The sequence below is a fragment of the Buteo buteo genome, chromosome 6 (genome assembly GCF_964188355.1).
Source record: "Buteo buteo chromosome 6, bButBut1.hap1.1, whole genome shotgun sequence".
Classification (NCBI taxonomy): Eukaryota; Metazoa; Chordata; class Aves; order Accipitriformes; family Accipitridae; genus Buteo; species Buteo buteo.
Genome location: NC_134176.1, coordinates 20167212 through 20193861, shown reverse-complemented (window position 1 = coordinate 20193861; position 26650 = coordinate 20167212). Strand labels below are relative to the sequence as shown.

At 37.1% G+C, this 26650-nt stretch overlaps 1 protein-coding gene across 1 annotated transcript in view; it reads left to right on the top strand.

Moving 5' to 3' along the window:
• Nucleotides 1-1004: 1004 nt before the first annotated feature.
• Nucleotides 1005-26650, top strand: part of TTC8 (tetratricopeptide repeat domain 8) — a 45765-nt gene continuing 20119 nt past the window's right edge. The window contains exons 1-7 of the mRNA XM_075031077.1: nucleotides 1005-1179; nucleotides 9722-9751; nucleotides 14061-14181; nucleotides 18640-18703; nucleotides 18858-19017; nucleotides 19929-20018; nucleotides 23542-23586. Coding sequence (XP_074887178.1) covers nucleotides 1060-1179; nucleotides 9722-9751; nucleotides 14061-14181; nucleotides 18640-18703; nucleotides 18858-19017; nucleotides 19929-20018; nucleotides 23542-23586 — 630 coding nt within the window. The 5' untranslated portion in view covers nucleotides 1005-1059. The remainder of the gene's footprint in view (nucleotides 1180-9721; nucleotides 9752-14060; nucleotides 14182-18639; nucleotides 18704-18857; nucleotides 19018-19928; nucleotides 20019-23541; nucleotides 23587-26650) is intronic.

Sequence of the window (26650 nt, the reverse complement as noted above, 5' to 3'; positions counted from 1 at the left end):
TTCACAGAAGCCACCCCCCACCAAAACCTTGCCACACAAACCCAATACACCTGTGCTCGCTCTGTGGGACAACCAAAACCTAGCTGCCTATAGCTGCTACTTCAGTTTAAGCCACTTGCTCCTGTATTAGAATAAGCCATAGTCCTGGGACTGGCACTTCTGTTCCTTCATCTTTCTGCTTGACATTGATCTTGCTAGCCTGGATATCCATTTCGCGGATCTTGGACAAACTGATCGTTTAGGTGAGACAGAAGCAATAAAACCAGGATGACCGGTTAAAATGCCAATGATATGATTCTAGCTATCATGTTAGTGTTCAGAGATTTTCACATCACAAACTCACTTATTTCTCCAAGCATCCTTAGAGATTTTTTCTTCCTTTTACTTGGGCTGATGGTTGCAATCAGCATCTTGCAATATGTACAAAGTAAGAGTAGTTGTATTCCAGCTTTCTTCATGTCTAAATACCTCGGTCTTATTGTTTCTCTGCAAGAGCTAATGAACTAAAGGAACTAATGGAGTCTGCAAGACTGAAGACAGTGCTGTAGGCAACGGGACTCCCATGGCTGTAAAGGACATTTTACCCAAGTAAGGATTGAAGGACCGTATTCTTCTTGTTTAGGCATATATTCCAACTCGAAATGGCTCCTGATAATAGGACAGCAATTAATAGGACACCGTTAAGAATAGTGGGGTTACGCGAAGTCCACTGTTCTCGGTATTAGGGGTCACGCTCGGCTTTCCGTCATCAACGCATGAGCCTAGGGAGGCTCTTGCAGGGAGGGGCTCGGCCCAAGCGCGGGGCCGCAGCTGGCTGCAGCTCGCCGGGACCGGCCGCGGGACCGCGCCGAGGCCGCCCGCGGCTCCCCCCGGCCCTGCCGCCTCCCCCGCCCGGCCGGCCGCCTCGCAGCGCGGCGCGCAGGCCCTGCCGGGCCGAGGCGGGGCCTGCCGTTTCCGTGGCAGCAGGCCGCCGGCCCGCCCGCCCGCGCCCCGCCCCAGGCCCCGCTCGGCAGGCGCCGGGGGCCCAGCTGGAGCGGCTGCGGCGGTCCCGCCGGCGGGATGGGGCCGGAGCTGGAGCTGGAGCCGCTGTTCCAGGCCTGGAGCTACTTCAGGCGGAGGAAGTTTCGGCAGTGCTCGGATCTCTGCTCGCAGCTGCTGGAGAGGCCGCCCGGCGAGCAGGTAGCGGGGGCCGGGCCGGGAGGCCGGGGCGGGAGGTGGTGGTGTCGGTCGGCAGGCGGCCCGGCCGCCCGACAGGGCCAGCGCCACGGGACCCGCCGTGTACCTTTTGCAGCCGCCGGAGAGGCCCGGTGTGACGGCCCGGTAGTGGGCCGGGGAGGGCTGGGCCGCGCCGTGCTCCGCGAGGAGGAGGAGGAGGAGGAGGAGGAGGAGGAAGAGGGCCGGGCAGCGCCTTCTCGCCCAGCTCCCTAAATCCCTCCCGAAGCTGGAGGCGGCGAGTGCGGGGCTGCCGGCTCCTCCTCAGGCACGCCCTGGTAGTAGCCCTCCCGCCCCGGCCGAGTAAGGAGAGGGGAGCAGTGCAACAGGTACGTTGTGCTGCTGGGAATGAAACCGTGGCGGTGGTGGGGTCCCAGCGCTCCCCACAACAAGGATTTTAACTCGCTCGGGTTTTTACGGAGTTAAGGGATGAAAAGCCACGTCTGAAAATCAGGTCTGCTTGAGGATGTTACTGTTGATTGATTTTACACAAATGTTCAGATATCACAGTTGCTGTATCGACTAAACCTCGTAAGCTTAAGAGACACCCATTTTGTCTCACCTTACTTACAAGCATTACCATGGGACAGAAGGCGTTTCCATCCCTCTCTCTTTGCTCTTTCTCCAGCTGCAAAGACTCTGGAAATGTTGGGCATGTGTTGTTCAAGACCTTCCTATTTTCTCACCCTTCTCTAAGAAGGAAGGACTTGAGAATGTTATTTCTGGATTGATACTTGTATGCATGTAAACATTTTTACTGCCATATTTGGAAAACGGTCATTGAATGGACTTTATCTTCATCATAAATACTTTACAGTAAATTAGTAACTCTCTCAAAGCATCCTATTGCTACAGATTTTAAGAATCTTGAAGGCCGTTCTTTTCATCACAAAGGAAAAGCCTTAAAAGAAAGCTGCACAGTCACACAATTGTGTAAATGTAAAGCACAGTAATTGTTTAAACCGGTTTAGAATAGATATTTAAAAGATGCTTTTGTTTATGTTATATACTGTAAGGCACCAACAAGGAGCCATCAGCAGAAAAATTTTCAGCAGAGAAGACATTCCAAGAAAATTGGTCCTGAACGCTAAATGGGACCGAGTATTAGTTCTGTGCAAGTCCTGTATCATTATGTGTATTTACATTATTGGGTCTTGATACATGTAATCTTTGCATGTGGAAGTATAGCTCTTGATTCGTGATAGAAACTCTTGAGACAGTACAGATAATAACAGTAAATAAGAGTTGTAAAGGTCACAGTGCTTCTGTTGCTATTCATAACTAGTAAAACATTTTCTGATCTATGATCTCAACATGGAAATATAAAGACAACTGCATTTCTACTGTGTGCTGAAGCTCAAGTATAAAATTGTTTTGTTACACCTGGCAAATCCAAACTTCTGCTGGGCTGTTTCTAGTAGCACTGGGGAACACGTTGAAGACATCTGCAGCTGACAGAAGTGGGGTAAGGAATAGAACGTGTACAAGGCCGGGAAAAATGTCTAGAGGGAAAATAACAGAACAGCAGTGAGAGGATGTAGATGCCATCTGGTTTTCCTTCTTTCTTTTAAATATTGATCACGCATGCTGCAAGCATTTGAGTATATAAATTAAATTGTTTTCTTAGATAAAGCTACACATTCTTCTTAGAGAACCAGGACCTCGTATACCAGCAATATGAGAGTTTTTCCAAATACTGTATAAAGTTGGGACAAACAATTGATCACTTAATTTAATCTTTGAAATGATCACAGCAGCCTGTGAGCTTCATCTTCTATAAGAATGAAAGAGTGAAAACATTTAAAATAATTATGCTTTGAGAAACAGTGGAAGATGGGGATATGAATGGTGTCTATACTCCATCAAATCACAAGTTCTTACAAGAGATCCTGTATGAAGTCTCTGAATTTTAAGATCAAGTTTCATCAGTGTTTTGAAAAGACTTCCAGGTCATGGTTGCCTGCAAAGGACTGGACCTTCTAACTTAAGTGTGTTCGTTTCAGAACTATATTCCTGTTCACAGTTTTATGTGAAAAAGGTACTTGTCAGCAGCAGCATATTTCAAACCTACGTGAAAGTTTAGATGGGAGAGAAATGTGTTTGCTTTCTGTAGAGGCAAACTTGAAATATGGTTAGTTTGGCTCTTGCCCCATATAATCTTCTAGAGGAATCCTTATTAAAAGCTCTTTCTAAGCAGGAATTAATGACTTCTAAAAATATTTTAAAATACATCTACTTTAGCTTGGAAAATACCAGTCTTCCTCTTTAATGTTTTAAAGGTGCATGGAACAATGTTTCAGTCTTTCTCTGAAAAGAGATTTCATAGAGCAATGTTTGAGTAAAGCACATCGCAAGTTTGCAGACATCAGCAAGTGAATTTTACTCTATATAAGTACTTTATGTAAGTGGAGTAACAGTTTAGAGACTTTTTTAAAAAGTAAAATAAATGGAAAGGTGGTTATTAAGTGGCAATTCAGCATGATCCTTCAGAAGGATCATGGAGTATACTGTACTTCATGGTGTATAATGCAATGGCTACGCAGCTTTCTTCCATCATTCCTCTCTGTTAGTCCAGACAAAGAGCACAGCTCCTGACAGGAGAAGATGTAGCATTATTTATACCACCTGTTTATTTTGGTACAGCAGGTTGGAGAAACCAGGATATTGGTTAAATAACTTTCAAGGGTGCAACTTGAACCAAACTCAGACCAACTCAACATACAAAATCTTACACTTGAAATCTCTTTAAGTATTTTCTAATTATTTAGTTAAAATATAGCTTTAACATTCATGGCAGGCTTAACATGGAATGGCATTTCTCTCCTTCAGTCAACTGTGCTCATGATATTTTAGATTTTACACTTTTTATTGTAATCAATACAAAATCTTAATATTTACTGGTTATCTGTCCAAGTAAGCCTGTATTTTATTATTCTGCTTCTCATTTGGAAAGCCTTGCAGGTCTTTTCCCTAGCTATGTTGTTGCACTTTCAGCTCATTACTTTCTAACACTTGCTGCTTTCAGGTACCACTCTGTCACATTTGCTCTGCTAGACTTCAGGCACAGAGTAAAGGAAATAGTAACACGCCTCAAGAATGTGTTTTATATGTAGTTGAAACCTTACAAATTATTTTGAACCTACTTAATACAACAGAATGAAAAAGCAAATCGTGTTTATGTATTGCAGCATGTATACTTGGTATTTAATAGAACCGTTATTTTTATAAAACCTTTGAAAGATACTAAACTCCAAGGCTGAACATTGATATAATTAGAACTCAAATAAGTGACATACATTACTTAATTCTCCTGGCTTGCCTGGTCTAATACTATTTTACATTATTCTGTATTTATTCCAGTGGTAGTGTATCAGTTAAGTTGCTGTAGTTGTGAATGCTAGAAAAGTGATCTAAGATGACTTTTTCTTTTTTTTAAGTTAATTAAGAATCCAAGACCATTCTCAGGCAGATTGACTGTTGATTCCTGAAGTCTGTGTTACTTTTGAAGGTGGCATGTTAATGAAATCAGTAGTTCCTAAATATTTTGATTGAAATTTATTTCTGTCTTTTCCAGCCACCTACCAGAAAATAGTACTGTCTTCCATCTGTGTGAATTACATAGTAGTATTTTAGTATAACCTGGAGAAATATCTCAAATTAAGTAGTAACATTTTTGGTACCTAACCTAATGTGTGGTTTATTATGCTTAAAAAGCACATAGCAATTCTAAAATATTTAATGATCAAACCCTTAATGGGAGCACTTCTGCAAATCAGGCCCAAGATATGTCATGTTGGGCACCAGGAAAGCAAACAGACAAATGGCAACACTTACAGAAAGTTTGGATTAAGTGAGCTGCTGTGCGGCACAAGGGAATACTCAACTGCTGTAATCACCGTGCCATCTGTTCTCATCCTCTTGTCCCATATTCTGCTAAGCGTGTGCCTCCCAACCTCTACAGCCAGGGAAAGAAAGATCATAGAAGAGCAGTAGCCTCGGTCACTGTTCAGGGTTTCACTTCTTTGAACAGCATGCATTAGGGTAAGATATAAACCAAGCCACAGGAGATGGTATCCTTTAAAGATGCTCAGGAATGGTTGAATTAAACTGTGATTGTTAAGTCAGAACTTTTTCATGCTCGGCAAGTAGCTTTCTCCCTTCTAAGACATGTAATGGAACAATAAGTAATTAAAGGAAGAGATTAACAGTGCATAATCTTAGCGTGTTTTCATGCCTGAAAGAGACGACCTTGCTAGTCTGAAAGCCTGTCCATTTTTCCCAGCTGTCATCTGCTCTGCTAAAAGATAGTACCACTCCTGCTCCATTGCATCTGCAACACTGTCACAAAACTATGGGCAGCTGAAATCAGCTTTCTACGATAGCCTTAGAAGTAGGCATTTTTACCAGTCACACTTATAAATGTAATAAGAAATTTTCTTGACCGGTACACCTTAATATATCTCTTAATTTACCAGTCCCTTTACATATAGCTTAGTATTCAGAATATGTTTTCATCACAAGTATAATAATGTTTAAGAAGTTCTCCTTTAAGAACATGGTAAAAGATTATTTGAAGGTCTCGAAAATAAATTTACTGATGATCCAATCAATGGTTACATGTACATACATTCAGAAGCTGTCTTCACTGGTGTAGAACTCTTTGAACTCTCTCACCAGATGCAGTAAGCCCTAGGAGATTTTTAAGGTATGGTGTTGACCTTTTAGCCAACTGGGCATGAATTGGGAATTTTCTTATGTAGCTGTATCAAATGCTATGCTATTATAAACTTGAATTCCTAAAGAACACATCAATGAAATCAAACCATTTTAAAATCCATTATGTTTTCCTGAAGAGTTCTTAATGAATAAAAGGTGCTGAACATTTTGATAGAAGAATAATTAGCTGCTACTGAGTTAAATTTTATGGAAGACTGAAATATTTTTTTCTATAAAATGTTCAGTGCATTTCTTCAGTTAAGAATTAGGAATATAAATTTTATTGATGGAATTTACTTCTATGCTGACAATCTTATCTCAGGATGGATAAAAGCTGTATTTTCTATGACTGGCAGTTGGGCATACAAACACATAAAGCACTGATGTTCAGTTTAATTATTTCCTATTGTAAGCAGACAGGCGTTGTCTTCTATGTTTATAGTAATAGCATGACCTAGAGGAAATACAATCCAGGGCTGTCTCTGTTGATCATCCTGATTAGTTACCTAATCTGATTACTCTTCTTTGTGTTCCATATGTCAGATTCAAGGCAATAATCAGCACCGATGTATGAGGCCTGCTGTAGTTTTAACAATTAAAAAAAATTGCCTAATGTAATTAATAGACATACAGTGGATGTCCTGCCTTTAATTTGATTAATGGTCTACTGTGAGGATTTGCTTTTGTTCATTTGTCCTTTCATCTCCCACGGTGAACTTTCAGCTACTATTACTTGCATACTGCTTTTTGTAAGGTCATAATAAAGTTATCACAGATATGTTTATGTATATGGAACTTGATTTGAAAAAGCATCTTCAACTGAAATCAGTTATTTGTTCAAGAGACTGTAATTATTAAGTTTATGCATAAAAATTAGTGATACATACAGTGAAGTCATTGTTCCTGGGTAATGTTTTTTCTCTGTTTCTGCTTTTAATAATTTGAGGACCATTTTCAGAATATACCAATTTTAATATTCTTCATGTATTAAATCATACTCACCTGAAATTAATTGTAGAATAAAGCTTTATTAGAATAGAAGGTGTGTAATCTTGTTTCATTCCCTATTCTAGGCTATAAGCATCAGAAGACTTAATTTTTCTGAATATTTTTGGTCTTCAAATAAACTGACTTTACATATTAAGTTTAATTTTAAAATGCCCTCAGTGGATTTAGAGATCTGGGTTAAATCCTTCCTTCATTGCTTTTACAATCTTATTAATTTCAAAGGAGCTTTATATATGTAAATGAAGAATAAATTTGACCTTTTGTTTTGAGATACAAGCTTACAGGGCAATGCTATTTGTTAATCCCCTCAAAGAAATCTTTATTCGGAATCCAGTTCCAGTGGAATGCCTGCATGAGTAGCAACTGCTGGATCCACCCATGTTAAAACATATTATATTTTAATGTTAGTTTTTGTTGTACCAGACTTGTGTTTAATGGAAGGGTTCTATCACCTGCTTGAGGGTTATTTAAAATCTTAAGTTACTTCTTGTCAAAAACTAAAATGATATATTAGGGTGTATGAACAATGCATACTATCACCTACCATTATGAGAGAGCAATGTTTTTAGTAAGTGTTATTGGTCAACTCTACTTTTTTCCAAAGTGATGAGGGATGTAATTTCTGAAATTTTTAACAATATGAATGCTCCTACATAAGAAAATCTGGTTTATTTTTAAAGTATTTTTTTAAACTAATGAACAGTGCCTAAAGTAAGTTACACATCTGTTAAGATATACATCTGTAACATCAAGGCATTTTTGAGTTGGTGTTGATGTAATATTCCTAACCTTGTCCTCATTAGTTACTGTAGCACATATGGTATGGAAGATCACCTACTGCTCTTAAACCATTTTCTGGTACACCATATGTGCTGTAACACTCGGACACAATGGGGCGAATAAAATGCAAGCCGAAATATCTCAATGTCCTTTTCTTTATTACTTAGAAAGCTCGAACAGTTTATTTTTTAGAAGACGAATACTATAAATAAAACAACATATTAAAAGAATTTGGAGTTCATTTAATCATACATCTAAAACATAAAGGCAGTTTCAGTGCCTTAGTCAAGACCAGGTGCATCATAGAAAGCTGAGATTAATCCCTCATTCCATAGAATACTCAGTTTATAAGCTGTGTTAGGCATTCTAACATGGGTGAACAGCTTTGCGATTCCAAATATGATTCTTAAAAGGCCACAGAAATTCCAGTACGCTACAGAAGGAAGATGCGACAGTATCGCCAGTCTTCCAGGTCCCTGTTGTCATGGAATTTACTGAGTGAAAATGCACAAATTGAAAGAGGTAGACCACATCTCGTACTACAGAGCAAAAGAGCAAGCTTGACCTTGCCATTGGCTTGGTGAAATATGAGCCAGCAGGGTGCCCTGGCTGCAAAGGCAGCTACCAGCACGCTGGGCAGCGCTTCAGCTTGGAGAGGACATTGGTGGGACCCAATAGCAGCCTTCTAATACGTACAAGGAGGTTATCAAGAAGATGGAGCGAGGCCCCTCGCAGTGGTGCGTGGAGTGAGAGACAGCGAACATAAACTGAAATGAAGGAGGCTTTGGCTTGATATAAGGAAAAACATTTCTCCATAAGGGCAGTTGGGCAGTGGAACAGGTTGCACAGGGGCATTGTGCAGTCTCCATCCTTGGAAGTTTTCAAGACCCAATTGGACAAAGCTCTGCACAAGCTCAGCTGACCTTATAGCTGACCTTGCTTTGGGCAGGGCTTTGGACTAGAGACCTCCTGATGTCCCTTTCTAGTCTGAATTACTCTGAGGTTCTATATTCGATCTAATATAGCTGGCTTAAATGTGATAGATTTACACAAGGCGAGATATGTAAGAAATTTTCCGCTGCCTCTAGGAGCAGAAATTATCTGACTCTACAAAAGACTAATAGTGATTGGAGAAAGTAACATCTATCTCCCGCTTTCCTTGACTTTCCCCCTAAAGCTAAGTAATATGTTAGAGAGGAAAAATTCTTCCCCAGTCCCGGGAAGTGAGCAGCAGAAGCCCTGAAGGATTGTTTAAATATTATACAAATATGATAAGTACATAATGAATGATGATAAACCTACATTTCTTGTTGTTAGTATTTACTCACTTTTACCTCAAGTTTCAAGCAGATGCAAGTTCCTGCCTTTTGGCTTGTAGTAAACTTCATTGGGTAGTTTTCCTTTTCTTTATTGGATGGTGCAATAAGCCATTAGTTTGATGTTTATTCCACTTACAGCATTAGTATTCAGAATACAATAAATATATCATTTCCATCATAACAGTACAAAAAACATTCAATATATGCAGAAATTTTCTTTTACATACTTCAGTGATATCAATGCGATCACCATCAGCAGCTAACAAAAATGCACAAAGATGGATTTTCTTACATAGGCATTCTAAAGCCCATGGTCTAATAATCTGGTTAACTTTTGAGAGATGTGCTTACATCTTCCAAGTTTGTATTTTTATTTAAAATGTACCATTTTTCAGTTTAATAATTCTGTAATATTAATCTAAGATTTGGCCAACATGATCCTGCAGAAGCAAGAAAGCAAAAGGTATCTGAAAAATCTACTTAATGCAAATCTGCTTTCATTGTGTAAAACACTGATTACCTCCATAATGTAAGTTGAGATAATGTAATAAAATGAAAATTTGGATATATGTCTTGGAGAGAAAACGTTTGTGCAAAACGAGGTGGCCACAGAGGATAATTCCATTTTTTGTTCTTTTTATTGTCTTATATTTCCATTCCTCAATTTCTATTTCCTCTTTTTTCAGGAGCCTGATTCTGAATACACCGTGTTTCAGGTAAAATTCTTTTCATAAATACAATTGTTAGATACAATCATTAGGAGGAATTTCTGATACACTGACTAATACTTATTTTATTGTTAAATCCTTAATGGCATAAATTTGTTTTTCATCATTGGTAAGGAAGTACATTTGATAAGGGGTATTTTAAATAGGCAGCTTTTATATTTGATAGGAGTTTCTCTCTCTCATATGTTTCCTATGGGTTTATTCAGCAGTTCAGTAGCTTAGTGCCTTCTAAAAGCTGAATTGAATCTATCTTGAACTGAATGACCTTCATCTGATGATGAGATTAAGAAAAAGCCAATGTGTATTTCACAGACAGAACAATATTTATGTTCTTAGGGCTCACTTTTGTGTTTCATTTAATGTGGTGTAATGGTGGGCTGTTACCCGTGCCCTTCTGCTCCTACAGTGCATTCTCACTGCCTACCTTGTGTAAAGTCTGGTAGTCTTGAAGCTGCATGATGTGCTTTACATAAGTGATGGAAGACTCAGAGTAATTGATTAGTTTTCACTCTGTCCACATTAGCACTAGATTACTGCAATGGGAAGAATAGTAATGTGCAGGTGGTGGCATCTTTTGGCTCCAGCTCACAGTCAGAAGAGATTACATGCAGTGTGAAATTGCATCTTTAAATACAGCTCAATAACATATTTTACAAGTCTCCGATTACATTCCAGTGAAGTCATGCAAATTGTTTGCATACAAAATGGTTTCAGTGAAATACTGCCAGATATCTTCTTGACTTTAAAGATTACGCTTCACAAGGTGGTGGTTGTGTTCTGGGGTTTTCATTGTGTACAGAATAAAATTTATGGTAATGGAAAGGATTACTGGAGAATGAAACCTCTTAAAAAAATGTGTTACCAGATTCTGGAAGTACATTTAGATTTAAACTTTATATTTTTTTAATTTAGTTTTTGGACTTTTTAGGTACAAGAGGAAGACATTTGGTTCGGTGACAAACCAGCTCTCAGGAGCTAGGTGAAAAACACTTTGTCACTTTTCTTTCTGGAGTTTAGACTTCTTAAGAAATACCATATCACATTTCTGTGCTTACGGTACTTAAGATATTGCTTCCCTCTATAATGACTATTAGTTATTGTAAAGTTCTGTTCTGATTATGAGTTAAGTAAGCTAAATCTGTTACTATGTTGTGAATATGTGGGTTGTCTGAAATGAGCTGTCCCTTTCTTACTCCTTGTGCCCATTTAATAAAAATGCAAGTTGTCTTCATAAACACCAGACATGTTGCTTGTCTCAAAACAAAATTATCAATCCCGCAAAGAGAGAGCAGATAGTATAAGTGGAATCTGAGGCAACGATTTGAGTGGACAAACTTGTGCTAAGTCGAGGTGTAAATATTGTCATGTGGTAACTCAGAAATGTGTGCATTTATTTTTATGGCTTTTTGTGATTATAAGTGAGCCTTCCTCTCAACGTTGGCAGTGTGGTTCTTCCAGTTTTGTGCTGCTTATATTCATTTTAATTGAAGTTTTTCAGGTGAAGTTCTTCTGCATTAGTTTCAGATTAAACCCTTACAGGTTTTCAGTGAGCGAAAAATCTGTGTATTGTACTATGGTAAATTACTAAAACTGTGTACTTTTTTATGAACAGAATTGTTAAAATTTTTCTGGATAACTAAAAATGACAACACAGAAAGTCAGCTTCATACAAGGATAAAGTAGCTATAGGAAATACCAGGACTACTGGTACAAATTCTTTCTATAAAGTCAGCAAAAGTTGAAATTACTGAGCTGGTAAGAAAATCTTTGAATCTTGCATGAGTTTTACGTTTCATGTGATAAAAGACACCTTTACTTTATGAACAAAAAAAAAAAATCAAAATTTGTTGGGGTGGTCTGTTTTAACAGAGAAATGTACATCTCAGGTTTTCTTTTAAAAAGTAAGCAATAGCCATAGGCCATAGTTCTAATAAAGTCCTGTGTGACTTTTTATGAATAAGTAGCAAATTTTTTATGAATAAGGAAGGTGTCAGAAATTTCATTTAATTCTTTTGAAAAAAAGATCTTTTTCCTACATCTCCCTTTTTATTTGTGTGTCAGTATACATTTCTAATTCCTTTTCCCACACCTTGATTTTTCAGATATTGAGCATAACTGTGTGCATGCACAGAAATGATACTTTTGTTTCATATGGGTTATGTAACTAGTAGTTAGGAATTTTGAATTGTCTTCTTGTCTCCCAAGGTAAAGGTCATCTTTCTATAGTTTAAGTAATGAATTTGGCATTTTTCTCTTGCTTGCTGTTTTGATCAGAAGTCCTGTAACAAACATTGCTGCAGGCCATACTCTGCAGACTGATGTTTAATTAAGGAATAATATGCGATATTTGAATTTTTTGTTGGCTGTGAAGCCTCAGAGTAGGAGCTTAAGACTGGAAGAGCAATCTAAGGAATCTATTTGTTATGACAGATATTTGTCCAATAACAAAGAGACATGTTGCTTTTAAAAACACTTTATCTCACGTTTGTTATTGCAAAAATCACAATGATAATACTTATGTCTATGTTAAGAAGTCGCCCCAGTTTTAGCAATTAGTGTAGAGAAGTTGCTACTTTCAATTCCCCGGAAAAGATCATTACTATAGACAGCTTTTCTTATCTCTCCTTGGAAATTAGCCTGTGTTTGGCTATACTGAGAGCTCTAATTTCAGCATATTCCCAATATAGACATGGTTATGTTGACTTCAGACATATGTGTCTTTGAAAAAAACAGAGTACCATCAATGTGTTAAAAATTCAACAAACTAAATATTTCTATAGAATAATGAAAAGCAGTTAAGGGTCTTGAACATCTAACTGCAAAACTCAATGCTAATTAAAGGTTGTCACCCAACTATATCAGAAGAAACTAAAAGATAATAAAGCAGATCTGGATTATGGCTGTCTGGCCTAGATTCAAATCATCCTGGCCTGTTCCTTTCTCTTCATACTTGAACTAAGATTTCTAATTGTGGTTGAACTGGCTGGCTAAATCCCTCCTTTACTTCTGCTTGGAAGAAAGCACTTTTAAAAAGGAGAGTTAAATATTGCAACATTTTTAGATATAGTTTCTTTTTGATAGATAGTTAGAAAGTTGCATAGAAATATGAGGGAACTGTAGAGGAAGGGGTGGTCTGAGACATGAGAAGTGTCCCATTAAATGATTACTTAAATGATTAGATAAGCCTAAGGTCCAGATCTTCTCCTACCTCTTACTTAAAGAAAAATGTTTCCATGTGTTTGACCTTTAGTTCTATTAAGGTAGCATCAGTCTGTTTCTATTTTGAAATGTCTCCTTAGAAAATATTAAACATGCTTTTACACCAGACTCCTGTATGTGTCAGAAAAGTAACAAATCCAATTGATTTGGCAGTGATTTTTTCTCTGGAAAATTTACGATGATCTGTTCAATATCTGAAGGAAGATCAGGGATTAGTCTGGTGGCTCCCTTTATCGTGCCAGCTCTATGAGTACATTACAGGCATGTTAAGTTATCAAAGTGGTTGGAACTGCACTTACTTTGTTGGTACTTCTGTATGGCTGGCACTGGTTTTTCTTCTCCCCATTAGTTTGGTATCTCTACAAGTCTACACAAAGCTTGTCACAAAAGCTAGAATTATGCTTGTCTTTCCACACTGCTCATACAATCCTCCAAGACATTTAATGTAGTAATTGGTCGGTTCAGTTCACTAAGAAGTACTCCAATAATCTCACAATCCAAGATGCGTGATCTATACATTTACATATATTATACAGCTGATGCTTTGAACAAAGGAGTTGTAGATTATCTTTCTAAAGACTGTTGCTTGTGGATAGTAATGTACTGTATCTTTACAGTTGCTGGTTGAAAGATTTTCCTTCTTTCTCTACAGATGCCTGGGAAAAGCATTACTTTGCATTACAGTGGTTGACTTACCTTCCTCTCCCCTCTCAATTTAAATAAGGTGTCTGTCAGCAGTGGGTTTTGAATGGCACTGGTAGCTGGGGATTTCTTCAAAAGCCCAAGATCTCAGAGAGTTGCCTGTGACCTAAATTAGTCATAACTTTTCATGAGGTATGAAATTCTGACCTCCAAACTCAGTGACTGTAGCTGTTCCACTCCAAAAGAGTTGTCTAAAGTCTTGGTCCCCTTTCCACGTCCATCAGGCAACTGATGGACATTCCCAGCTGTTTAAGTCAATACCTTATTCACACCTATTAAAACTCTGAAGGGAATAATAATAAAAAAAAGTCAAAATTTCTGATAAGATTATTTACTTGGTGTCTCAAAGATATTTTACTTTTTTATCCTTATTCAGGCTGCCTGGAGCCTGAAAACACGAGCTTTGACAGAAATGGTGTATGTGGATGAAATCGATATGGATGAAGAAGGAATCGCAGAGATGGTGCTAGATGAAAATGCCATTGCTCAAGTTGCACGTAAGAATGACTTTCACTTAAATGCGTTGAAGCAACAAGAGCCCTCTTGGTCCGGATTGTCATCTAGCATAAAATGGTAGATACTGAGGTGACCTGATATGGCTTTTAGCTATTGCTACAATAAGAGTTTTAGATTGGTTTATGGTTGCATGGCAATGTTGAGATACACCACATGATCTTGATGTAGTGCTTAGGCCTGTCAGACGGCGGTTCAAACAAATAGTGTTTTGTCAGCTTTTCCTGTACATCTCTGTACTCACTAGTTTTTTCCATCAGTGCACTGATTTCTTTTACTCCTTTCTGGCTTCTTTAGGCACTGTGGGAAACCAGAGAAAAATATATGCCCTTGATGTACTGTGAATCTCATCTGTATGCCTGTACTGTAGACAACAGTCTGGCCAAATCTGACATCACCTTTTTGTATCATTTTCCGCAAACAGTTTTGAACTGATTATCTTGCTTCTGCTTTTCTCTACTTTTTCCTCTCTTCCTTGCCAGGGCAGTTCTTCAGCCCTGTCATTGTTTCTTGTATGCAGCTCTTTTCAGCTTCATCAGTTCCCTTCTAAGTGGGCCATAATTAGTCTTCCACTACTTTTTGGCATTATTTCTATTTTTCTCTGTTTCTTTACCACAGTCCACATGGGAATTTTTATGCATCTTATTAGATGTGGCTCTCAACCACTTATCATGTCAAGGAATTCAAGGGAAGAACTGGACGTAGGCCAGAACTAATATTTGAAGCATTAAAAGCTTTTCTCATCTGGATAGAAGTAGGCAACTGCATATCTATCTGATTACATTTTTAAAGATTGTCAGTACATGCTTGGTCACATATAAACAGTCAAGCAGTACTCAAGTTGTGTTTATACATTATGATAATCTAATTACATGTATCTGTCTTAAAACAGCATAATAATATAATTTAGACTTTTATTTTATTTTATGCCCCCTGTGGTAGAGACCATCTGCCAAGAAAAATAATTTGATGAATATTATTGAGAAAAAAGGCATTCTGGAAAAATACATTCATACTATATTTAAACTGAAAAAAGGTGGCTTTCTAGATAGTGTGTCACAGATCTCAAAGCCAAAGAAAATCATTATGATAATGTAGCCTGCACTCCTGAATCATTGAGATAAGACTTTGCTATTCGTGCTTCAAATCCACTAGACATGCCTGAGCTAGTATATAGTTTTTCAGAAAGTATAAGAACTTTCCAGAGAGAAAGAACCCCCTACAGTCTTTAATAAATTATTAAATTTGCTAGCTTTTATCAGTGTATGCCATATCTTTAGTGGGAATTACCAACTATAGCTCCAGCTGTTTCTTCTTTGTGTACATTTTATGCCTGATATGAAGTCTCTATTTTCAAAGGTGTATTTCCAAAGTAAATAGTTAAAACTGTCATTAAGTCATCCAGTGATCTTTTCTTTGGTAAGCTAAACAATCTTCTCATTCTGAGGTGTATCTTTTAGTTTTTGAGTTGAGTTTTTAAACTCTTGTCTTAATCCTTTCCAATTAATCTGCATGCCTTTTCACCAAACCAGACAACAGTCCACTGACACATAGAAAACATGTTTTTCTTCTACAGCTAGATTTTACTTTCTTTATACATCTGAAGCGTTTTTCTGTTACACTCTTACATAAAAGGTAAGCACAGATATCTCTAGGGAGGGTGCAAAGAGGATGGAGCCAGTCTTTGCAGTGGTGCCCAGTCACAGGACCAGAGGCTGAAACACAGGAGGCTCTGTCTAAACATCAGGAAACACTTTTTTTACTCTTAGGGTGACTGACCACTGGCACAGGTTGCCCAGGGAGGTTGTGGAGTCTCCCTCCTTAGAGATACTCAGAAACCATCTAGACAGTGTCCTGGGCAGCTGGCTTTAGGTGGCCCTGCTTGAGCCTGGTTGGACCAGATGACCTCCAGAAGTCCCTTCCAACCTGAACCATTCTGTGATTGTATGGTCACTTCCACTTTTACGCATGATTTAAGAAGAATGTGTGCTTGCTGACTGTGGGCTTTTTCTTTTGCTGTTAAAGTGTGTTAACCATACTTGGTCTTGACTCAGGGTCTTTTACTGTGGCAAATCTTCCAGGATATCTTCCCCCTCTATAATTACAGCTTACAAACTTAAAAATGTGTAGTCATACCTTCCATATTACAACTGGTATTGTCTGTACTTCACTTACTAAGCAGTTCAAATCCTTTTGCATCTGTTACATGTCCATTTCAATTTTGCATCTGTCCTTATCTTAGTTTCCAGATTAAACTATCTTAATAATGATTTTGCTCTCAGTCTTGCATTATTAAATAATTACTAAATTGTATAGGATCCAGTGGAAACAAGTACTTTTCTGTGGTTCCTCTTCAAATGTATATGATGAAATCTGTCTTCCACCAGTTTTTCAATTTTTATAATTCTGCTGTGTTAATTTTCCATCAGTCTTGTTTATTAATAAAAATATCCTATAGCATCATTTTACAGAAAATTCCCAGTATGTTACCTTTGAACTCTTAACACCATTGATTTTATCAGCTTAGGTTATAATCTTGTTTAAAAGTGTTACCTTGACAACATATTTTTCAGAAACTCATACTAATTGGCATTATGGATAATCACAGCTATTTCATTAACTAGGGAGTTAAAGGAGTCATCTGCAGTCATTACTAACTGCTGAAATTACGCTCTTAAATTCTGTCACTGTTAGCAGCCACATGCACTGCTGTGACCTCTTGATGCCTATTCATAGCTAGTTCAGTTGGGATTCTCAAAGACTGAGTTGCCTGGGGTGAGATCAAGGGAAATAAATCCTGTAAACATTCTCCCAGTACACCAAAAGCACAAAACAATCGTAGTTATTAAAAAACATGTCTACAAAAGGGATTTTAATGCCCTACCCTTTTTACATTATTGTGATGGTTAAAAAAAAGGCTCAGAAAGTAGAAGACTAGTTCATTGTCTGCTAGCCTGAAAAGGTGAAAGCCGCTTCCTCCATTTGTCAGAAGAGTGGCCTAGTTATCATGTTAGAAGCTCTGCTGGGTGGACTGTCCACCCTTTCTGTTGTGGAGTAAAAAATTCAAGATTCACAGGACTATAAAGAACAAGTAGGCAACAGAGATACTAAGTGTGGCCAGCCAGAAGAGGGAGCATCCTGAGTTTTGGTCTTTATTTTAACATCACTTACGTATTTAGTTGGTTTTACCAAAGAGATCATGGTTAATACCTTTTTGTATTATTTAATTTTAAATGCAGCTGTAGCTAGGTGGCTGCTATAGTATTGCAGTCAGAGGTGCTTAGTATCAGCATGGATTAAAAAAGCTAGAAGGTATTTAGACTGAGTTATAAGTTATCGATTTGGACAAGTCTACTAAACTTGCTTAAACAGTGGACTGATAGTATCTCAGAGGTAATTACAGCTTGAGGGCAGGAGAGAGAGAAGACTGAAAAAGGGCAACTTGGGGTTTATCTTGGGGAAATAAAGGAGGAAGGAAACTATCTACCTATCGGTTTAACTTCAGTTATTGGAAACATTTGGAATAAAAACAGTTCATAAGTATCTAGAAAGTAAGTAGATGAGTAACAGTGATCTGTCAAGAACTGGCTGTCTCAAATCTCATTTCTTTTTGTACATGGTAACAAGCAGTGAACAGAACAGAAGGTATAGATGTCATATCTTGCTTTTAACCAAGTTTTAAAAACAGCTCTTAGATGTTCACTTAGGAAGTTAGAAAAACTGACTATAATCAAGTGTCATTGAAGGTGATGGAAAATATACATGCAGGAACTAGTAATTCTTAATGATCCACTGTCAAAACAGAAATATGTGAAAAAGGGCACCCTTTATCTGTTCACCTGGGCTCAAGCCAATTCAGTGTTTTCACTGATGACCTTTGGATATGGATGAGTTTGCACTTCACTGTGCCCTAAATTGTGGGTGGGGGTCCTACATGGATCTAGTGACATGAGATATCGTTCTCCATCTGCCCTGTAGCTGAAGGTTTGGGTTTACTTACTGAAGTCTGAGTGCTATTTTAGTCCCAGATAGAAAATACACCATTTCAAATTAGCATGATCTTGTTGTTCCAGTAACCTTTCTTACTTCAGTGCTATCTGTTGCTCCGTAGATGTTCTTGAGAATTGTTGTGAGTTAACCCTGGTAGGCAGCTAAGCCCCACACAGCCACTCTCTCACTCCCCCCAAGTGGGATGGGGGAGAGGATGTGAAGTGTAAAAGTGAGAAAACCATGTTCATTGTGGCAGGTTTCTTGCAATAGTCTGACAATTTATCAGTAGTACAGTGCAATATTTGTTTTTTGTCTTCTTTGTGTAGTGCTGTGTCCCCTCAGTTTGAACAAAGAAATTTCCAGTTTATTGTAAGACCCAATCATTTTTTAAAGTCCCCTGGACAAGGGTGTAGTATCTCAATAGGAAGTGAGAAATGGTCTTTATTTTATAGGACCAGGAACATCTTTGAAACTCCCTGGAACTAGCCAAGGTGGAGGCCCCAGCCCAGCTGTTAGGTATGTGATTTTTTATTTTTTTAAAATGTGACTAGTTGTAAATGAGCTAATCCTAAATTTAACTTCTGAAAATGAAATGCTTCAGATATAAGTGTTTAAATTCTCTATCGATAAATACCACTCAACATAAGGATAATGTGCTTAACATCTTCAGGCCAGTAACTCAATCAGGAAGACCTATCACAGGATTTGTGAGACCCAGTACACAAAGTGGACGGCCAAGTACTATGGAACAAGCTATAAAAACACCTCGAACAGCTCTCACAGCTCGTCCAATTACTAGTGCTTCTGGGAGATATGTCAGGCTGGGAACGGTAAGTTGTTTGACTCTGTTCTCAGAACAATGGCTTTCTTGGTCATGGTATCTGGTACAGTGACAATGGAGTTGACTTAAAAGCTGCATCTAAACTCAAGTTTGAAGGAGATGAGCATTTTTAATTTTTTGTTTAAATTGTTTTCAAATTGGAGTTTGAAAATGTTGCTTCTTGTTAGTTTGCTAGTCTGTTTATATAAAAAAATGTACATAATTCACACTTTCACAAAAATTCACATAAATTCCAAATTCACAAGTTCTGTGAGACTCATTTTTATTCACTGAAGGCTATGAAAAGACTATGACATGATTTCACCGTAAGTATGTTGAAACCTTCTCCAAGTTTTTCAGTTTACTACAAAACAATTACTAATCTCTCAGTGTCTGTCACTTCAGAAGATAAGGAAAATAAACTCTACTAGTTTTATCCTGTTCTATTGGCAAAATTAATAAACTGCAACTGGCACGAATATATAATACAGATTAACATCACTTTAATGGCAAAATGTGGTATCTTCTCACTGTTGCAGGTATGAATTGATCTTCCTAAATCTTTTTTGAAGACTTTTTTGTTATGTATCCCAGCTACCTTCAGTCCATCTAACAGTTGTCCAAGCTACATGCTTAGGCACATTATGGAAATAGTGGAGAGAGGGAAGAAAAAGGTAGTTTCTGAAGGTAATTCATGCAGCCTCTTTCAGGGACTGTATGGGAGTAGGGGAAGTTCCTGGCTTTCAGAAAAGATGAAGTTCAGTAAGAAGAGTCTGTACTGCACAGTAGAGCAGTGCATCTACTAATGCTTTGTTTGGGTTTTTGTTTGTTTGTTTGTTTTTCATACTACTAATATTTTGAAAATTTTCAGCCAAAATGTAGGGGATCTTCCCACTTAGAAACTTCTTTTCTCCCCTTCAGGCTTCAATGCTAACAAATCCAGATGGCCCTTTCATAAACCTGTCTCGACTGAATTTAGCAAAATATGCTCAAAAACCCAAACTGGCAAAGGTATGTAACTATTTTGGTTAATGTTGTGATATCTTTTTCTTATTTTCTGCCATCATTCTAATGTAACTGTACATGGGATTGGGGATACAAACAATGATGAACTGTGTTATAGATGTAAAGTTCAGAAAAATAGCGTGTTACTTATCTTTTGATGGTGATTACCAGACTTGAAGTTGAAAATATGTCTGAAGAGGTTATGTTGAAAGTATAACCTAGGAAAAATATTTGTATAGAATAAAATATTCCATTGGTAAATAACTTTGAACTGTGCATATAGGAGTGATGAAGGGCAACTAAAAAAAAAATGCCAGGAGGAAAAAAACCCAGCAGAACCCTCCTTAGTGTCTGGAAACATGGTTCTGTGTACAAATAGATGGCAATCCTGGCCTAAAAATGTACAAATGGTTTGGATTTTTCCTTTTGATGTTATGGCAGGAGTTAACACTTTTTATATAAAAAGGTTTCATCTTTTTGTTCAGAATTCTTCTTCATTTTCGGTTAAGACTTTATGATTGACAGCTATTGAAACTGAGACTATCTGCCAGTAGAACAGGTTTATCCAGGTTATCTGCCCAATTTACAGATTTCAGCTCTGAGTGGAAGTGACCTAAAAGTTGTGTAATGATTTATCACTCTGTGGCCTTTCAGTTGAATTCTTCCCCAACACAGCCAGTTAGTTGTATAGATTAAGATGTTTTCTGTGCGTACTTTGTTCACAAAAGACAACTGCTGGGCTGAGACCAAAAACTCATTTTGCACAAGGTATCAAATGACTGTCGGACACACTCTCAGGAGCTGCATTTGGCAAGCAACCTAGAGTTTAAAAAAACCCGTATGTATTCAGTCTATTTTGAGAAATGTAGTGGTGAACACTGTTAGAAGACTAGCAGTACCTAAAAATCTGCTGTGGAAATTAGCTCCTCCAGTCCAAAACTTTAATTAATAACTTTTCATAAAAAATTAGCAGATTGCTTTGCTTTTTAAAACATGATCTAGACTGATGTAAGGCATTGCTTTTCAATGTGGTTTTCAAAGGAAATAAATTTTGTGTGATTGCACTGTGGTCTTTACCCACTCCTTATATCACTGTCCCTTGCCTGTTAACCAAACTATGCAGAAGAATAGATATCACGTGTAGTAAGTTCTAGTCTGGTGAGATAATGAAAGACTTCCAAACTATCATCTGAGGGCAGTTACGAGTCAGTTCTTTATCAGTTCTGAAAAAACTGCAGGCCTTTGTCCAGTTATGTCCTTGCCAACAATCAGCCAGCACACACTTTATTCTAAATCCATCACAGTCTGTAAAATAGGGAGAAGCCTGGGAAGGATTGTGAAACAGAAGACACATCCATAAGAAACTAGGCTTCATTCTGCTTGAAGACAGCTAGCTTTTAATTGTGTTTGGTAACTCTATATACTGTTTAAGTAGGTAGGTTAGCTTTCAGATGAAATATTTATTCTCAGGAATAAGAAACATAATTTTAACAATTTTGTTTTTAAAAAGAATTTTAAAAAACATTAGCATTTTCTGGGTCAATGGGGTAGCTGTATCTTCCTTCAGTTTCGTATGAAAAGAGGCTTAAGCCAAAAAAATGTAAAGCCACAGTCATAGAAACATCCATAGGCAGCAAGTGTACTTGTCAGTATTATGAAGCTAATACATTATGACATTAACATTTCACACAGAATGTAAGATAGAAGTTTAAATTTGGAGCTACATGGATTTATATCTTTTTTTTAAACAAGACAGCATTAAGGCTAAAGCCAAAGCAGGAGGTAAGACTGCAGACTGCACTCTGTGTTAAGAATCATTGATTAAAGTTTTAAAATTCTGTGAGCTGTCACCTCTCCCAGGTGCAAAAAGATGATAAATCTCGCAACTATTAAATTCACATAATTAGCCTATGAATTCATGTTGGTATATACTCCTCCTATGTAATTCTTCCTTATGTGTTTGCAAAGTATACTCACATCTTTTTTTAAGTTAGATTATCTATCTTTTCACTGCATGACTAGGTCTTCTGATGTTTTGAAGTATACAGGAATGTGGCTACTCTCTGACTAGCATCAGTCATGTTAAGGACTATTGCAGGAAACCCAATAGTAGACATATGAGGTATCACCTGTCACCAGAGAGAGCCTCTGGTAAACCTCAGTTAGCAACTGGTTTATGGTATGAAACAGAAAGTTTTATCTTTTTTAGCTTGTGGATTTTTAATAGAGTTATTAAGATAACTCTAGATATTTTTATCCAGGTGAATGTTCAGTCATTTAAATCCTTTTGGAGGTCAGGGCCTATAGATAACAGCAAAAATTCCTCATGCCAGCCATGCAAGAAAACACCTTCTTTATCACTTTAGATTTCCTCACTTTTACTGAATACTTCCCTGTTACTGAACCAGAGGAGGAAATGTTCTGCTACTTCATCTGTTCAAAGTCTTTTCTGACCAGAAGTAGAAGAAAAGTAGGTTGTGGGCTACTTTCCTCACCAGACAATTCATTAGTAATTCTCTAGTTTCCTTAAGGTAAATGTTTTAAGAATTTGTCTTAAGAAAAGCTGGCAGAAGAGTCATGGAAGCTCTTAGAAGACTGCTGTCTTGTTCTTTATTTCTTTCCTCATGAAGCAATATTTTCTTTTAGTTTTTTATAATGAATAATTATAAACATTCCTGGAATAGAGGCTTCCGGTCTCCATTTAGTTATCTAGTATCTTTCAACATCATTTTATTCACTTAAAATGCCACCCCCATTATCTGTTATATACTATTCTATATTCTAGTGTAGAACAGCTGCAAGGTAGTATGACTGACTTAGCTTTATACAAGAGTAAACAAAGGTGCAGTTATATTGCCGTGCAATTGTTGTGGGCTTATGAGCAGTTACCACAGCACAGCTGATGCATGTAACTTCTTTAAGCTTTGGTATTATGATGGTGTGGTTGAGTTTCAGAAGTGCAATATTGTTAGCATTTATCATTTACAAATAAAAAAGAAGTTTTTCCTTTACAGATCCCAAAATTCTGTAGGGTTTAGAATTTTTTTTCCCTAAGGCAAAATTTTCTCAGTTTACATTCTTAATAAACCTATGTTTAAGTAGATTTTGCACTACATAAGCACCTAACTATACATTACAAAAAGTCTTTGTTAGATCACTTGTTGATTTTACAGTTAAAAAGTAATGAAAATTGTACCAGGTTTTCAAATCTATGTTCACTTTCAATTATAGCTGCCTTTTTTTTTATAAAGTGACTTTAAGGACCAAAGATAAGAGACAATTCTACTAAACTTTTGCAACAAATTAAGAATTAAAATGCTTTCCTGTAATGACAATGTAGCACATCTATAGTTTTTGTCTGTTCAAGTCTTAATTAAATGTAAATGTCAGCAATTGTGATGTGTGGATGTGATTGCTTTCACAAAGAATTAATTTCTGCCTAACGTAATCAAGATTCTGTATTCCTCTCAAATAATATTATCAATTTTTATCTTCAAATATGACAATGTTTTAAATATTCTTCCGACAGGCATTGTTCGAATATATTTTTCACCATGAAAATGACGTAAAAAATGTGAGTAATTCATGTGTTCCATTTTCAGTTTTTGTTAAGTATCATTCAGTTATTTCTGTCAGTATTCTGCTAAACTAAGGATCAAGGTAGTACATCACATCGGAGTACAGAAGTGAAGCATTAAAAGTTAAGAGAGAAAAATCCTTTCTTACAGGTGATAATCAGGGATGATAATTTGCAATACCAAGATACAGACTGCTCTCTTTTTTGAGAAGCAAAACATTCTAATGCTTAAAACTAGTTCCCTCATCTATCAACATGATACGATCCCTGTATCTAATGATTTCATATTAACAGAATTTACTGGACCCTGAGCAGTAGCTGAAACTACATGTCAGGTAGCTGGACTGCCTAGAAAATTCATAGTTCCTGAGGCTTGAGAGTAAGCAATAAGTTACAGAAAACTGTCTGTTAACAGGAGAAGCTGAAAATATCTGACAAAGTAGTTAGTGATTGAACTGAATATCATTCAATATTTTAAACTACTGAAATGATTGTTTTTGCATTTGGGTGAATAGAAAGGAAAGGTATTTGGTGAAACTGTGGAAAAATAAATACCAATAGGACTTTGGACACTTTTTCTAGAAATTTAATTCCATAGTGCTGAGGTATTTTGTGGCCTCAAGAGAAAGATTATATTGTCCATATGACTGTCTATAACATTTATTCTCCAAAAGTTTTCGTAATTGTACAGTTTCCCTCTTATCCTATCCAAAATCTTTCTTCTGTGGTTCTTCATATGTTACTGCTCTGAATGGATAAGATCAATTTTGGGTACCTATTGTTTAAACTTTCAGAAATAGATAATGGTTGCAGAACTTTTTTGGCAGTTCATTCAGGAAAATAATTAATTTATTCAATGAGTAAAGTGTCAAAATATTTCATTACTATGTTAGATATATGCACCCAGTTGAAATGGAATCAAAACTTCTGCTTGAAGTTTGTTTGAAAGAACTGTTTGTGTCAATAATGCATACTGACTAGTTATTGAATTTTCTGCAATACTACTAACTGGTGTGTGATTAGTTCTGAAGTTAAACTCTCCAGTTAATAACACAGAAAAAAGTATTTTTTTGTTGTTGACATAGATCAGAACCATTTCCAAATCTACTGCTACGCGAAGCTTTTTAATCTAGTATCAAATGATTATAGTTGGACACTGTCAATTTTTTGCATAGCATTCTTTTAAGAGGATTGAATTGCAATGCACTATTAATCCAAAATATGCTTGAAACAGTAAGTGCAAGTTTCAGAAATGTCAGAGAGAAATAGCAATTAACATTTACATATTCTGATACTGAATATGAAGAAAGTGTCTGGGTTTTATGCCACTAATAATTATAATTTATGTTGTTTGTTACTGAGAACTCAGTGCACTAAGAATAAAACGGTCACTTGATAAGATGCCACACATCTGTGTGCCTGTGACCTACACTTTAAGGACATGCAGGATCTTTAGGCTAGACAAATAATTTCATATAATGCAACGAATTTTACAAACACTCCAGAAAAAAATCATAAGATGTTTTTACACTGTACTGCATGTATTTTGAAATCCTTGCTGACAATCCCAAATCACTGTCTTGCAGGAAAAGTTTTGCCCATGGCTTTTAATGCACTCTAGCCACTTGAATAAATACCTGTAAGCAAAGAAGTGTCAGCTTAGTCATCACTGTTTATTGTGTAATGAGAGAGAGCTCAATATGTTTGGTTAATGACAGCATCTTGTAGGAAAAAAAAATGTGTCACACTTCGCAGTACAAGGTACCTTTATAATGTAATGTGTATCTCTGAAGAGATTTTTTTTTTTAAACTGTTCAGATTGCTTTCTCTCGTTTGCTTTCATTCCTCTTTTATTCTGTGCTTTCTACACCATTTTCAATATAATTCTATTCTCCAAACTGTCCTCCCTTCCTTTTGAACCTCATCTGCATTAAACAAAAAAAGAAATACTTCTGCTTAAACTTGGCTGCATCACTGTTTATTCACCTCTCCTACCAATGGCATTTTACTAATTAATTTTCTTGCTTCTCCCTGAAAGTAATTTGGTTGCTTAGGATTCAGCAGACAATCAGCACATATGTTAACTGTTTAAAAGTTGATCTGGCTCTTGTTTGATCACCCATTAGAACATTCACTGACATCTCTTGCATCTTTGTATTACCTGCTACTGTGTGATGTTGCACATTCTTAAACCCCCCCCCCCGAAACACTTTTCTGCATGAGATGAGATGAAAGAAGGCTTGGAAGCCTGGGAAATCGGCTTAAGTTTGTGACTGTATAGGCTGAAAAGCCTCTACTTGTGGACTTTCTGCATGGGTAGAATTGGAAGACCAGTTCCTGCAGTTTTGCAAATAAAACACAAAAGTAGTAGTGACTTTATCCTTCCATTGTAGCTGTGCTGATCTGGAACAGTCTGTACTGCTCTCAGCTGCATTATTATTTAAGAAGCAAAAGCAGTTCTATTATTTATCTTCTGTTTAGTATTCAGCCAGTATATAGAAAGAAAGAAAAAAAAGCTTCAGCAATTTCAGTTGAGAAATATCATGAATCCATATGCTTTCAACTAGACAAATAATGCTAGGAACTCAGTTCAAATTAAAAGTAAATACATCTGTAATCCATCAATTATCAGAATTGTGGGGATGCAAGAAGAGAGAAACACTGAGCTTTTTCAGCACTTGAAAATGTATTCAAAAGTCTTTCATCTTATTTAATGAAAAATTAAACACTTCTCTGAAGAAATTACTATTACCCTATCCATTATTGTTCTTGACTTGTTTCCTTTTGAACACATATACTTAATAAATGACTTTCTGTACCCCTTGAGCTATTTCTAAAAGCCATTTTATGGGCTAAATGCTGTAAGAGCAGGGCAGTTTAAAAGACTTGTCCAGAAATAGTTCAGCTGCTACTTTTTTCAGCAGTAGACTGTGAGACTGTATTCTGCCATTATTCACAGGTGGGTAGTGATGACAAGACACTTTGTCCTGAGGAAGAACAATGAGTGTACAATATATCCTTTGGGCCAGAAGTCATGACCTCTGATATTTCCTTAGTTCTT